At 43.1% G+C, this 15,801-nt stretch overlaps 1 protein-coding gene across 1 annotated transcript in view; it reads right to left on the reverse strand.

The window, feature by feature from the left end:
- Positions 1-15,801, reverse strand: part of LRP11 (LDL receptor related protein 11) — a 78,431-nt gene that overhangs the window by 22,461 nt on the left and 40,169 nt on the right. The window contains exons 4-5 of the mRNA XM_082250008.1: positions 12,014-12,148; positions 9,963-10,160 (exon numbers count right to left, since the gene is read on the reverse strand). Of these exons, the coding sequence (XP_082106134.1) occupies positions 9,963-10,160; positions 12,014-12,148 (333 nt within the window). The remainder of the gene's footprint in view (positions 1-9,962; positions 10,161-12,013; positions 12,149-15,801) is intronic.

Here is a 15,801-nt window from a genome sequence, read left to right on the forward strand (position 1 = left end):
TCCTTGCCCCATGCTATATAAGGCTGGTTGAGTGGAGATTAGGCAGGTAGTTAGTGGATTGTGCTTCTTGTCAGTTTAGTGCAGCCAGTGTAGTGCTGTGCTGTGATTCTTGTGTAACAAAAGTGTAATGGTGCCACTGAAGTGTTGGTGTATACAACACATCTGTGTCACCCCACTGATCCCATTTTTTTTCATTGAGATATATATTTTTTTTTTTTTTCATTTTTTTTCTTTGCAGAATCAGGTTGCGTCAGCAGTGATTTTTTTTTTTGTGGCGCAGCAGCACTGATAATATTTAGGGCATAATTGCTGTCCCCCTTCTGCGTCCCAGGTGTTATTCCTTCTGGTCAGCAGTGTGTTTTTTTTTTTTTTGTGGCACAGCAGTACTAATAATATTTAGGGCATAATTGCTGCCCCCCCCCCCCCTTCTACGTCGCAGGTGCTATTCCTTCTGCATCAGCAGGCGTTTTCTTTTTTTTGCTTTATTAAAAAAAAAAAAACTATAATATAACAATTTATAGTGCACCAAGCACAAAAGTATTGCACCCAAGCACCATATGTCTATCCCACAATCTATAATAAAAAGTTATAAAAACCCCCAAAAAGATCTGCCAAGTTTGCTCAAGTGACAAGGAGAGAGGGGATGATGAGGTCACTGACTGTACTTGGGTGCCTGAGAGACTAGAGGAGGAAGGTGAAGAGAAGGAGGCATGACTCCGAGGCAGGATGTCCTCCGGGGGCCGGCTTAAAGGCAGCCACCCTATTGCATCACACCACAGAGCTCCACAGGAGCAGGGCGCACCAAAATCCCTGCTGACTTCCAAAAGTTCATTGGTGTGGGCTTTTTTCAACACATGTGAAGCAGACTACAGCGCTGCTGTTTTCACTCTCTGTCTGAGGCAAGTTAAGCATGGCCAGAACACACCACATGCTTGACAAGACATGACAACCTGCCATGATGCAGACCATTTTCAACAGCACCTGAAAGACCCACATCATAAAAAAATGCCTGGGATCACTGGGATCACTACCCCTACTATACCTCAAGTCTTCTCAAAAACCTGCACTGAGAGGGATGATGGTATAGCAATGGGTGCAATAGGTAATTGCACCCAATCTGCTAGCAGTACACCACCTGTTGATTTCACCACCAGACAAATTTTGCTACCCCATTTGCTGACCTGTAAAAAAAATACCATCCCAGCCATCTCCATGCTCAGTGTCTAAATGCTAGCTTGGCCAAATTGCTAGCAATACAACTGCTGCCTTTTCAACTGGTAGACTCTGCCCCCTTTCGTGAATTTGTTGAATGTGCTGTGCCACAGTGGCAGGTTCCATAAAGAAATGTATTTTCAAGTAAGCTCATTCCAGCTCTGTGCCATCATGTGGAAGGTAATGTTTTGGCGTCATTGGACAGAGCAGTCAGCAGCAAGGTTCACATTACTACTGACTGATGGTCCAGCAGGCATAGTCAGGGACGTTACATTTCCTTCACGATGCACTGGGTAACTCTGCTGGCAGCTTGGAAGGATGCAGGAGAGGGTTCAGTGCTGGAGCTTGTTGCGCCACCACACCTCCAAAAAGCTGGTGGTGATTCTGCCACATCTGTCTGCTCCACCCCCTCCTCTTCTTCTTCCTCTATGACCTCTTCTGCTGGATTGTCCTCAGACCCAGCAGTGCTCCCTAAGCATTCAGGGGGCTAGGCAAGCAGTCGGGCTAAAAGATGGCATGCAGTGCTTCAGTTGGTCTGTCTAGGACAGGAGCCACACTGGGGTAGAGACTCTGTCAGCTCTGCAGGGGCAGGCTCAGAGGTGGTTGACACCACAGCAGCTTGAGCCAGGAATGGTTGTATGCGACAATGGCACCAACCTTCTCTCCGCCCTCCAACAGGGACACTTGACACATGTTCCATGCTTGGCACATGTCCTGAATTTGGTGGTGCAGCATTTCTTGAACAGGTACCCAGGCTTACAAGATCTTCTGAGGCAGGCCAGAAAAGTCTGTGGCCATTTCCAGCAGTTATACAATGCCAGTGCTCGGCTGTCTGACATTCAACGGGAATTCAACCTGCCCACCAACCGCCTCATTTGTGACATGCCCACCAGGTGGAACTCAACATTGACAATGCTGCAGCGGCTACACATGCAGCAGAGGGCCATCAATGAGTACCTATCAGAGAATCCCTGTGAGATGCCTGGCACATAGATATGCGCATGCGCAGGGTATTTCCCGAGGAATGGCTAACAGGCGCACGTATGCGCGCGAGAATTCGTGAACGCGCACAAGCACGATTACTCTTGGTGCCAAACGGGCTATTTAAAGGGATCCCATTCCCATTTCCTTTGCTGACTGATCTTTAGCTGTGCCCCGTATCCTGGAAACTCCTGCATGTTTTCCCGTTGCTGATCTGGCGTGTTCTTGACCTGACTTTGGATTCCGCTTCTGCCTTGCTGTTTACCTTCAACCCGGCTCCGTTCCTGACTTTGGCTCTGCACATGACTTGGTACCTCGCTGCCCGCCTGTTGACGACCCCGGCTATTCCTGAGACTCTGTTCTTGCCTCTGATCCTGGCCCTCGGTTTTACTCGAGTGCTTGCCTGGCCGTCTGCTGCACCAGCTCTGTATACCGCTGTATGTTCCAGCCTCTGGAATCCTGATAAGCTTCCTATCCAGAACTATCAGCATAAGCAGAGTGCCCCTTTAACTTGGATCAGTCTTCCGAATATAACTGCTGTTCCTGCCTCTATGGTTCCACAGTCTCCTTTGAGTCGCATTCCCCGCTGCGGGTTCTGCAATTAACACCCACAGGCACTTGTGTCTCTCCTGTCCCTTGGCACCCTCTGTCTCATCCTCAGTCGGGCTAGGGTGGGAGATATAAGAGAGGCCGAACTTGTCAATTCAGTCTCCTATCAGGTACGTGACAGTACCTGTGTAAGTATGACACAAGAAAAGGCTCAGGGGAGCTTGGCTTTTTTTCGCCACACCAGTGGCTGCTGATAAATGATGCATGCACTGTCCTGTCTCCATTTGAGGAAGCCACAAGGATGGTGAGCCACGACAATGCATGCATCAGTGACACTATCCCTCTAGTCTTCCTGATGGAGCACACGCTTTGTGAAATCATGGACAGGGCATTGGAGGCAGAACAGTGAGAGGAAGAGGAGGATTTCCTTTCCTCACAAGGCCCCCTTTATGCAGATACCATTCCTGTAGGGCCACAAAACAAAAAGGAGGAAGAGGAGGAGGAGGAGGATTGTGGCAGCATGAATGTAGAGGATAACATACAGCAGTCTTCAAGGGATGGTTTCATTCCCCAGAAATCCCAGGAGTTGTACCTGGCTGGGGAGAGGTTGCTCCTGACAATGTCATCCTTAGTGACCCAGAGGACTCAGAATCTCATGCCTCCTCAAACTTACGCTGCATGGACTCCCTGATTCTGCAAAGCCTGCAAAAGAACCTGAGGATTCGTGGTTTCAAGGAGAGGGATCATTACTGGTTGGCAACCCTTCTTAAACCACGTTACAAGGGTAAAGTTGCAAAGCTCATCCTGCCTTCGCAGAGGGAGCAGAGGATGAAATATCTTGAATAAAAATATGTGTAACACCTTTCCAGACACTGGGAGGTTACCATTTTCTCGACAACGTGTTTCGGAGGCTTTGTTCAGTCAAAGGAGAAGCAGTGGAGAAGGCGGCCGGCTGACAGATGCCTTTAAACAATTCTTTAATCCTCATCGCCCAGGGCTGTTAGGTTTAAGCAACCATCGGCAGCATCTACGTTATATGGTGCAGGATTATCTAGGGGCAAGAGCAGACTTGGAGACCTTTCCAACTGAGCATCCACTGGGTTACTGGGCCTTGAGGATGGACCGCTGGCCAGAACTTGCTCAATATGCAATTAGGGCTACTGGCCTGTTCTGCTTCCAGTGTGCTTAAAGGAACTGACAGTCAGTGCTACTGGAGGTTTTGTGACGGATAAAAGAGTGCGTCTGTCCACAGACTCTGTTAACCGGCTGACATTTATCAAAATGAATCAGTCCTGGATCAACAGCAGCTATCAAGCCCCTGATGCTGATGTAACTGATTGGATTTGTTAGGGATTTGGGATCCCTTGAAGACTGCTTTTACTGCCTATCCCATTCCTAAATCTTGATTATTCTAGCTTCCAACAATTTTTTTTGATTTAGAGAACCACCAACACCCAAGGGATTACAGTGTTCAGGCACCACCAACACCCAAGCCCAATTTTCCTGCACCTGTTTGAGGTGCATGAAATTTCAATTTTTTTTTACTAATGTTTAACAGCAGGGTCCGTTCCTGCGCCCAGCAAGAGTAACTGTGAGGGGTTACAGTGTTCAGGCACCACTAGGGATGGGTGAACAGTTTGAGCCGAGCATAAGTTTGGCCTAAACATTGCCCATTCAGGTATTCCCCCATTCAGGCTAACACCTGAACTTTCTCGGTGCTTAGCGGGGTGTTCGTCTGCCGAGCGCACAGTCAATAGGTTGTTAAGGATTCCCTGCTGAGCACTGAATTTAAAAAAAATTGTAAAAAGAAAATGTAAATTAAAAAAAAATTTGGGTAAAAACAGCTGGGTTTTAAGGGGAACCCCATGACCGAATTAAGAAAAATATGGCGTGGGGCTTTGGGTCTGGTATAGATTTAAAGGGGAACTCCAGGCCACAATCTAAAAAAAATGCAGCCTGGCAGGCCAGGAAAGGGGGGGGGCAAGCGAGCCCCCCCCCTCCTGAACCATATCAGGTCGCTTGCCCTCAACATGGGAAGGGTGCTTTGAGGTGCCCCCCAAAGCACCTTGTCCCTATGTTGATGGAGACACGGGCCTCTTCCGGACAACCCTGGGCTGTGGTTGTGGGGGCTCTGTGGTTGTGGGGGTCTGCGGGTTTTTTCATTTTTTTTTATCTGGATTAACGGAAGCCGACAATACATTACAGCCGCAAGCACGTTTAAATTACATTTTTTCCTTTAGAAATGTCAGTATTGCTGCAGCAGGCTCCATACATTGTACAGATACGCCACTTTACAGGCAGACTAAGAGGACCCCCCAGGCACTATATTTTTCATTTTTCATTTTTATTGTTTCACTTTAAGCATCATTAAAATCCCTGCTCCTTTAAAAATGATTGTTTTAAAAAATTTCCCCCAGGGCAGTACCCAGGTCCCCATACACTTTTTATGGCAATAACTTGCATATAAGCCTTTAAAATTAGGACTTTTGATTTTTCATGTTGGTGTCCTATAGACTTTAATAGAGTTTGCATATTCACTAGAACTTTTTCCCTGTTCAAGATGTTCTGGTGCGAACCGAACAGGGGGGTGTTCGGCCCATCCCTACATCTTACATAGGTAGGAATGGGAGACTATATTTAGTACAGAAGATATGGATGTTACTAATATTTTTACTAGAGATATTCTATTACATCAGTATGCATTCTGCTTTTTGTGACAAGGTGATATGAAGAGGACTTTGTCTAACTAAATCACATTGGACTACTGACACAGGATCAATTGACTCCCTCCCCAGACAAGCCTCACACAGTGGATTTTCTGCTGGTAATTTGGCAGAAAACAATGTGTACTATTTCAATGGCAATGCTGCCAAATCTTCTAAATGTCAATAGCAACTTCTCTAGCACCCACTAAGTTACACCTAGTGAGTGTTGAAGAAGTCACCTGTAAAAAAAAAAGCCTCAACTGTAAAAGAAAGGCATGTATATTTACTTTCCAAGTGACCCATGTCAAATGCCATTGTTTTGCTGACTCCTTTGCAAAGTATTCCACATTTCAGAATGTGTGAATACCTACTCCTTTCGCCTCATGCCAAGGAGAAAGCATAGCATGAGGCAGGTGGAGCAGGTATTCAACACTCCTGGAAGTGTGAGAAAGTTAAATACCCTTTTTATTTAGTCAGCTAATAACATGTATATTTCAAAAGACTAAATAATAGGTTTATATGTGCCCTATTTAAACAAATTAGGAGGCAATAAAAGGAAAAAATATCACTCTTCATTTATTGTAGCACATTGCAAATAGTGGTAATGCGGCCTATGCTTTTTATTCTCTCTGTAAATTACTGGTACTTTAAACTTTGCAATAGTTGTGGATGATGATGGTGTTCTAATTTCTCCATTACATCTGCTATCAGATTTGTCTTCCTTTATGGGCCACCAGGAGGCAACATTAAGGCAACACCCATATACAGTGGGTACGGAAAGTATTCAGACCCCCTTAAATTTTTCACTCTTTGTTATATTGCAGCCATTTGCTAAAATCATTCAGATTTATTAAAAAAGAAAAACTGAAATATCACATGGTCCTAAGTATTTAGACCCTTTGCTCAGTATTTAGTAGAAGCCCCCTTTTCATCTAATACAGCCAGGAGTCTTTTTGGGATTTGGGGATCCTCTGCCATTCCTCCTTGCAGATCCTCTCCAGTTCTGTCAGGTTGGATGGTAAACGTTGGTGGACAGCCATTTTTAGGTCTCTCCAGAGATGCTCAATTGGGTTTAAGTCAGGGCTCTGGCCGGGCCATTCAAGAACAGTCACGGAGTTGTTGTGAAGCCACTCCTTCGTTATTTTAGCTGTGTGCTTAGGGTCATTGTCTTGTTGGAAGGTAAACCTTCGGCCCAGTCTGAGGTCCAGAGCACTCTGGAGAAGGTTTTTGTCCAGGATATCCCTGTACTTGGCCGCATTCATCTTTCCCTCGATCGCAACCAGTCGTCCTGTCACTGCAGCTGAAAAACACCCCCACAGCATGATGCTGCCACCACCATGCTTCACTGTTGGGACTGTATTGGACAGGTGATGAGCAGTGTCTGGTTTTCTCCACACATACCGCTTAGAATTAAGGCCAAAAAGTTCTATTTTGGTCTCATCAGACCAGAGAATCTTATTTCTCACCATCTTGGAGTCCTTCAGGTGTTTTTTAGCAAACTCCATGCGGGCTTTCATGTCTCTTACACTGAGGAGAGGCTTCCGTCGGGCCACTCTGCCATAAAGCCCTGACTGGTGGAAGGCAGCAGTGATGGTTGACTTTCTACAACTTTCTCCCATCTCCTGACTGCATCTCTGGAGCTCAGCCACAGTGATCTTTGGGTTCTTCTTTACCTCTCTCACCAAGGCTCTTCTCCCCCGATAGCTCAGTTTGGCCGGACGGCCAGCTCATGGAAGGGTTCTGGTCGTCCCAAACGTCTTCCATTTGAGGATTATGGAGGCCACTGTGCTCTTAGGAACCTTAAGTGCAGCAGAAATCTTTTTGTAACCTTGGCCAGATCTGTGCCTTGCCACAATTCTGTCTCTGAGGTCTTCAGGCAGTTCCTTTGACCTCATGATTCTCATTTGCTCTGACATGCATTGTGATCTGGAAGGTCTTATATAGACAGGTGTGTGGCTTTCCTAATCAAGTCCAATCAGTATAATCAAACACAGCTGGACTCAAATGAAGGTGTAGAACCATCTCAAGGATGATCAGAAGAAATGGAAAGCACCTGAGTTAAATATATGAGTGTCACAGCAAAGGGTCTGAATACTTAGGACCATGTGATATTTCTTTTTTAATAAATCTGCAACAATGTCAACAATTCTGTGTTTTTCTGTCAGTATGGGGTGCTATGTGTACATTCATGAGGAAGAAGAATGAACTTAAATGATTTTAGCAAATGGCTGCAATATAACAAAGAGTGAAAATTGAAGGGGGTCTGAATACTTTCCGTACCCACTGTATGTGCCATAGAGTTCTACTATTACAGCACTAGGATCAAGTGTGTGGCAGCTTATAGAGCACAGGGAAAGTACCTGTTTGGGGCACTGCTCTGCACAATCTCCTTCCAAGTTCCCAGCAAAGCCATAACATGAGACACTGCTGAGAGTTGGGATCCCTAATCAAGTTTAGTATCCCCATTCAGCATCTTAGCTGTCTAAGGGTAGAAGCTGGCATGCCAACCCCTTTCCTGTGTCTACCCCTTCCCTAGAGTGACTACTTCCTATACTATTCTATAAAGCTCACAATGACATATTATGTGATATTTCCTGGAGTATTTATCCACCTTAATACTGGACACTTTCCCCCCCTTCCTGCCCAGGCCAATTTTCAGATTTTAGCGCTGTTGCACTATGAATGCCAATTACTCAGTCATCCAAAACTACCCCCAAATTTAATTTATATCATTTTTTGAGACATAGCTTTCTCTTGATCATATTTACCATAATCACCACTAGGTTTTGTATTTTTTTGTTATATAAACAAAAAAATACCATTTATTCATGGAATGCAATATCTGTGCAATTGTAATATCTGTGATTGGTTACAGCTATCACTTGGCACAGGTGCGCTGTGATTGGCCCTGTACCATGTGATCACTGTGACTAATTACAGTAGTACACAATGAATGGCTATGAATGAAAGCCATTGTATACTATTGACATGTGATCTCTGTAATTGGTCACAATGATCACATGGTACTGGCCAAGTACAATGATCAGCCTTCTGCACCGCCGCACGGCCCTTATGGCATGTACAAGGTGGGCTCTTGGAGGACATCACATGATGTCCACCCAAAATTTTACAATAGGCCGGGCAGGAATTGGGTAAAGTGTTAATCAGCCAATATCTCAGTTCTCAGTTAGGAGTTTCTAATATTTAAAGCGTATTTAAACCCAAGAACAATTTTATAAAAGATATTGCAGCTTACCAGTCCTTGGATGTGGTGGTTGTGTTATTCTTTTTTTTTAAGCTCTTTTTTTATGGCTTGTTCCCCTTTACTTTGATACTGATCCTGCTAGTATCCTCCCACACTTCCTAACATAGGGTGACAAAGCACAGTCACTGTATTGTATCTATGGAGAAGCAGCATTGTCACCCTAGGTGGTTCTCCGGATTTGGACTACAAGCACTTCTCTTCTTCTCTCCTCATCACCATCACATCGAGTAAGGTGTTCTCTAGTTGACAGAAAGAGAATTAGTTAGGGTTTAAAACACTGCCTGAGATTTCAGTTTAGTGCACAGGAAGCTAGGAGGAATTCCTATACAATGAACAGACATTTTTCTGCATTCACTTGCAAAAAATGCATGTACCCTTAAGAAAACAAAAAAAAAATGCAGCCACCACATCCAAAGTCTGGCACCTGTAATATATTACAATTATGTTCCTAGGTTTAGATATACATCTGCATTATTTAAAAAAATGCTGTGCTGTTCTGAAAATGCATAAACATTATAAGCAAGCCAGTGAAAAAATCATCAGTTATATAAATCGCAAAGCAACGTGAAATAAGGAGATTGTACAATCAGATTGTATAGGGTAGGGTCTTCTTTAGGGGCATATTGATAAAGCAGTACATGTGCCATTTGCCAAATATTCAAGGCAGGTGAGTCTTCCAGGTTTGCGTTTTAAGTTACAGGGAATTATTAACTATCATTGAATGTTTGATGGATTTACCATTCACTGATTAATAAATAAGAGTATAAATTCACCCTTAGTTTCTAGAAGTCATACATGTATATACAGTATATAATTATATTCAAAATAGCGAGCAGGGTGCTGCAAGCATAATGTTTAGATAGCAATTAGTAAATGAATATATTAAAAAAAATGCTGTCTATTGGGACGCAGGATCTGCATGGACACAGTCGCTGCTCTCAATGCGACATTCGTGGGAGTACACGACCCCAAACACACCCAGGGTTCGAGTTTGTGAACACACACCTGTCATATTGGAAGCAGCAGCTGTGTCTATGCAGCCGCTGTTTCCCAACAGACATTAATGTGATTGCCTGCATGGGTATACACAGAACACCTGTGCATCATCATCATAAACATGGTTCTGCACTGGGCACGAATCAAATTGCCTCATGAATAAATTATATTGTACAGAGATTGAACAATCAAGTTGTATAGTGTATGGCCAGCCTAAATGTGAGTTTAAAGCAACCTAGAGATGTTGCACCTACCTGTGTTGAGCATACTATTGTAAGGAGATTCCTGAGGGAGTGACTGATTCTTTTCCTTTTTCATGGATACAGAAATCTTCCCAGTGAGTCTTGCTTTCTCTAGTACTGGACTGTTTTCTGTTTCAGCCATTTTTCCAGTATCTGAATGGCTTTCTGTTTTTTCAGTGATGTGAATTACCGTCTTTCGACCAGAGCTAACTAAGAAGATAAAAATCACATCATTTAGCTGTAGCGTGTAGTGTATATTAGTATTGAAACTAAAATGTCAACTCACAAATGACATTAAATATAATTATTTCATATAAAGTTTGATGGCTCATACATTTTTCACGTTGAAAAAAACTTTGAGACCAAAACAAGGACAGCGTAATACAGTTTTTTAGAGATAAGCAAATCATGCATAGCACAATGCCAATAGATATTACAGAGAAACAAAATTTAAAAAGGTGTTAAGGGGAAGACATCACTGAAAAGAAAAAGTTTTTTTTCCTCAAGAAACATAACATTTGCTGCTTGCAGAAAAAGCATGCATGCGGAAAAAAAACATATACATACAAACAAGTTTACATATAGTAATGTCCCCCGGGATTGCCAATGAGGAAACTACTGAAGGGAAACAACCCACGGATAACAGGTCTGCCAATAATCACCTACGGCCCACAGAGTGGGGCACTCAAAAATTCACAATATTAAATAGGATGAATCCTGAAAACATTTAAGGGAACAGCCTTAAACACATGTGGCAGGTTGCCCAACCATCTAATACAAATCTTGTTTTATTTAGCGGGACATCCTCTGTGTAAATAAACTTTTTCTAAGGAAGGGTGAGATTTACCTCCAAAAACCATAATTCGAACATTAATGGGGTTGCCTGCCTCTAGATTCATGAAATCACTTTGCGTGCACTGAAGAGAGTTTCGTGTAGGAATATGGTTAAAAACGTATTAGAGACCAAGCAAACACCGTTTTGGACAGAAGAGTGAGAAAATGTCATCAGCACACCAAGGGTTATTCCAAAAGAGTTCAAAGCTTTATTCTCACACAGTCACATGGTAAACATAGGGTATAATTTTGGAGGCTCACAGGTGCCTGATAATGGGGCCCTGCCTTATGTTTACCATGTGACCATTTAAATAAAGCTTTGGACCTTTTGGAGGAATCCCTGATTTATTGATGATATTTCTTCACTTGGATTGTCTACAGTTTGCAGCCAGTGAATCCCATATCAGAATCTTATTTAGTTTTAGCACGATATGCCAGTTTGGTGGCAGATGGCATGAGTAGAATAGTGTACAGAGAGGAGAAATGTTTAGCAGGGTCTGAACCTAGAATCACCTCTAGCAGTGGCAAAAAGTATGAGAGGGGAACATATCTTGGAACTGGGCTCGCAGGACATGGGGAAGCTGGCAGAAGAGCATGTTGTTGGGAAGAGAAAATTCAGCCTGAAAAATCTGAAATTGGTTTGGGGCCATTGACAGAGAGCACTTGATCCAAATATAGGATTTCTTGGGGTGCCCAATAAAACCGGGTCTGGCAGTGAGTATAGCTTTGGCAAATGATAATTGTACCACAAAGAAGTGTGGGTGTGAAATATAGGATTACCCAGCCTAGTCAGAGCCTGGCTCATACATTTTTAAACAGTGTTTCATCTTGGTTCTTATCTCACATTCTTATCCCCAATCTGAATGTCACCACATTACAAGTAATTTTAATCAATAACTGCAATCATTGCTGCAGGAAATAAAAACCAGCAACCAATGAAGTGTAGTAATCAGAGAAAAACAACAGGATGTTTATTTCTCTGTTGCCTTGTCTCCACTATAATCATCTATAAATCAAACCAGTAACTTGTGTATTATTTATTAATGCTGCACAAAGATGATTGGTGTTACCCGTTACAGCATGACAGTTAGCTGATCCATGACGCCCTATGTTTATGACAGAAAGTCTACAAGCATATCTATATTCATGACTTTCCCTCTTCCAGTTTACACTATTCATAAACAGAATGGTCTTTTCCCAATACTACATTGTGAATTGCTATGACTCACAGTTCTGGCAGAAAGCTTCATCAGAGCCATCCGGACATTGCACCACTCTGTCGCATGCTAAAGTAATATCTATACAACACCCATCATCACAGATAAACTGGTAGCGGCTGCAGACTCCACTGCACGTTGTGGAAGCTGTGACAACAAAAAAAAGAGAAAAGAAATTGGATTACGACCCTGCATTATTTATAAAGCAAAGGTTGTTTTGTTCAGCATACATAATGTCACACATAAGGTTATTTCACTCAAAGGTGGTATTTTCGTTATATGGGGAGCCTGTTATGCTGAAAAAAAAAGTAATAAGAAAGTGAGACTTGCATTTTAAGATGGAGGAGATCCCATATTTGTTGTACAGAAGTATAAAGGACAAAGGCATACATTCTGCAAATGCAATTCTCCATTGCCGGCATATATAGGTACTGTACAGATCTATTTAAGAAAAATTCTATTTCTAAAGGTGATCTGCTCATAAAGTGGTTATAAACCCTTCCATATACCCAATGAAGTGACTGGCCTCAGATGATAGACAGAGATTAAACAAATCCTCCTACATAAGTTGTACCTGTTTATCTGCAAGATTCTCTTCTCTACATTTGTTCAAAGTATTTTTTTTTAAAAGCGTGTGTAAGAGTTCAGAAAAAAGGGGGCGGAGAGCTGAAGTTACACTCTGCAGAGCTCAGTGAGCAGAGCTCTGACAGCTGATTGGATGGAAGGGACACACCTCCTTCACCCAGCACACAGGAACAGAGCTGATATGGTCAATCAGCTGGAGGTCCCTCCCTTGTCACCATTTTTCTCTTGTTGTCAGGAAAACTTGTCAGAAGTGATTCATGCTCTTAACAAAGGAATGATGCAGCAGACAGAAAAGACACTTAGTGCTCTCATTTGAGACAAGTACACATTATAGAGGTATATGTTTTGTTCATATTTCATGTCAGAGATTTACTGTACAACCACTTTAGGAGTAGTATCTATGCTGGAGCATGATAATAGGGACCATGGGTGAAATTATTTGTTATATATGGATGCAATGTAATAAAATAAGACAGATGCAGACATATATTTACACCAGAAATGCTTTCTGTGAAAAAATGTCTTACTGAGTCCTACTGCCATACACGAAAAAGAATAAAAAAAAAAAAAATCAGAAGCCACTCCTTCTATATTGTCATTGCTGTCACTGACAAAGAGCAGGCACATAAAAAAATATATTTATTATATAATATTTTATTATATCTTTTCATGTGACAATACTGAAGAAATGAAACTTTTCTACAATGTAAAGTAGTGAGTGTACAGCTTGTATAACAGTGTAAATTTGCTGTCCCCTAAAAATAATTCAACACACGGCCATTAATGTCTTAACCGCTGGCAACAAAAGCGAGTACACCCCTAAGTTAAAATGTCCAAACTGGGCCCAAAGTGTCAATATTTTGTGAGGCCACCATTACTTTCCAGCACTGCCTTAACCCTCTTGGGCATGGAATTCACCAGAGCTTCCCAGGTTGCCAGTGGAGTCCTCTGCCACTCCTCCATGATGACATCACGGAGCTGGTGGAGGTTAGAGACCTTGCGCTCCTCCAACTTCCATTTGAGGATGCCGCACAGATGCTCAACAGGTTTTAGGTCTGTAGACATGCTTGGCCAGTCCATCACCTTTACCCTCAGCTTCTTTAACAAGGCATTGGGAGGGGGTCATGCTCTGCTTCAGTATGTCACAGAACAAGTTGGCATTCATGGTTCCCTCAATGAACTGTAGCTCCCCTGTGCCGGCAGCACTCATGCAGCCCCAGACCATGACACTCCCACAACCATGCTTCACTGTAGGCAAGACACACTTGTCTTTGTACTCCTCACCTTGTTGCCGCCACACACCCTTGACGCCATCTGCACCAAATAAGTTTATCTTGGTCTCATCAGACCACAGGACATGGTTCCAGTAATCCATGTCCTTAGTCTGCTTGTCTTCAGCAAACTGTTTGCGGGCTTTCTTGTGCATCATCTTTAGAAGAGGCTTCCTTCTGGGACGACATCTATGCAGACGAATTTGATGCAGTGTGCGGCATATGGTCTGAGCACTGACAGGCTGACCCCCCACCCCTTTAACCTCTGCAGCAATGCTGCCAGCACTCATATGTCTACAACCTCTGAATAGGATGCTGAGCACGTGCACTCAACTTCTCTGATCGACCATAGTGAGACCTGCTCTGAGTGGAACCTGTCCTGTTAACTCGCTGTATGGTCTTGGCCACCATGCTACAGCTCAGTTTTAGGGTCTTAGAAATCTTCTTCTAGCCTAGGCCATCTTTATGTAGAGCAACAATTCCTTTTTTTTTTTTTCAGACCCTCAGAGAGTTCTTTGCCATGAGGTGCCATGTTGAACTTCCAGTGACCAGTATGAAAGAGTGAGAGCGATAACACCAAATTTAAAACACCTGCTCTCCATTTACACCTGAGACCTTGTAACACTAACGAGTCACATGACACTGGGGAGGGAAAATGGCTAATTTGGCCCAATTTGGACATGTTTACTTAGGGGTGTACTCACTGTTGTTGCCAGCTGTTTAGACATTAATGGCTGTGTGTTAAGTTATTTTGAGGGGACAGCAAATTTACACTGTTATACAAGCTGTACACTCACTACTTTACATTACAGCAAAGTGTAATTTCTTCAGTGTTGTCACATGAAAATATATAATAAAATATTTACAAAAATGTGAGGGGTGTACTCACTTTTGTGAGATACTGTACATCCTTAAAGGATAAGTTCACCTTTGGAACATATTAAATGTTTCCCCCGTATTTAGGGTGACATGCTCCAGCCTCTTGTCCCCCCCCCCCCGATTCCCCCCACCCTATGACAGCAATTGGGGGATCCTCTCCCCGCAGCCGTTGTCACAATATAAAAATAGTGCGGCCGTGAGGGGCTTTGCCAACATCATTCATTCAAAGAGTTCTGTTTTCCGCTCACAGTTCTCAATGAACTGTGAAAGCCCTGGCAAGCGCTCTCATAGTTTATTGATTCTTCCTGCAATTCAGTAACTGCCTACCTGTATCAAAGGTACAGAGGTACGGGAAGACAGTGTACCGAGAGTCTGCAGAAGCCTGGCATTGCACCCGTAATCTGCTGATCACATGTGCAATGCTTTACAGCATAGGTGTCCAACCTGCGGTCCTCCAGCTGTTGCGGAACTACAAGTCCCATCATGCCTCTGTCCTTTGGGAGTCAATGCTTGCAACTGTCAAATTTGCAATACCTCATGGGACATTCCTTCTAATGCCTCATGGGTCCTGTAGTTCCGCAATAGTTGGAGAGCCGCAGGTTGGACACCCATGCTTTACAGGCTCCACTGTAAAAAAAATAAGAAACGCACAAAAGATGTGCATTTATTATTTTTTCCTAACAGGTAAACATATCCTTTCAAGACAGAGCGCATGTTCTGACTTCATTTCTTACTTTCCTGATCTGTATACTTGCTTCAGGTCAATAACTAAGAAAGTATTGATGCCAGAAACAACCAAGCAACTAGAATTCTTCAAGTGTGGTCTCCATATTTCTCTCAACACAAGTAAATATTTATCAAAGAAAGGTGTTATTATTATTTTGAGTTTCTTTTCATCCATGACCTTGCTTTAAGGCTCCGTTCACATCTAGGCGTTTTGGGGCGTTTTTGGGGCGTTTTTCTGCTCTAGGATCAGCTCTCAAAACGCCCAACAAGACAAATCCTATTCATTTCAATGGCCCCTGTTCACATCTGAGCGTTTTGACGCTGTTTACAAAACGCCCA

This window comes from Pelophylax lessonae, assembly GCF_965119305.1.
Source record: "Pelophylax lessonae genome assembly, chromosome: 3".
In the NCBI taxonomy this organism is placed as follows: domain Eukaryota; kingdom Metazoa; phylum Chordata; class Amphibia; order Anura; family Ranidae; genus Pelophylax; species Pelophylax lessonae.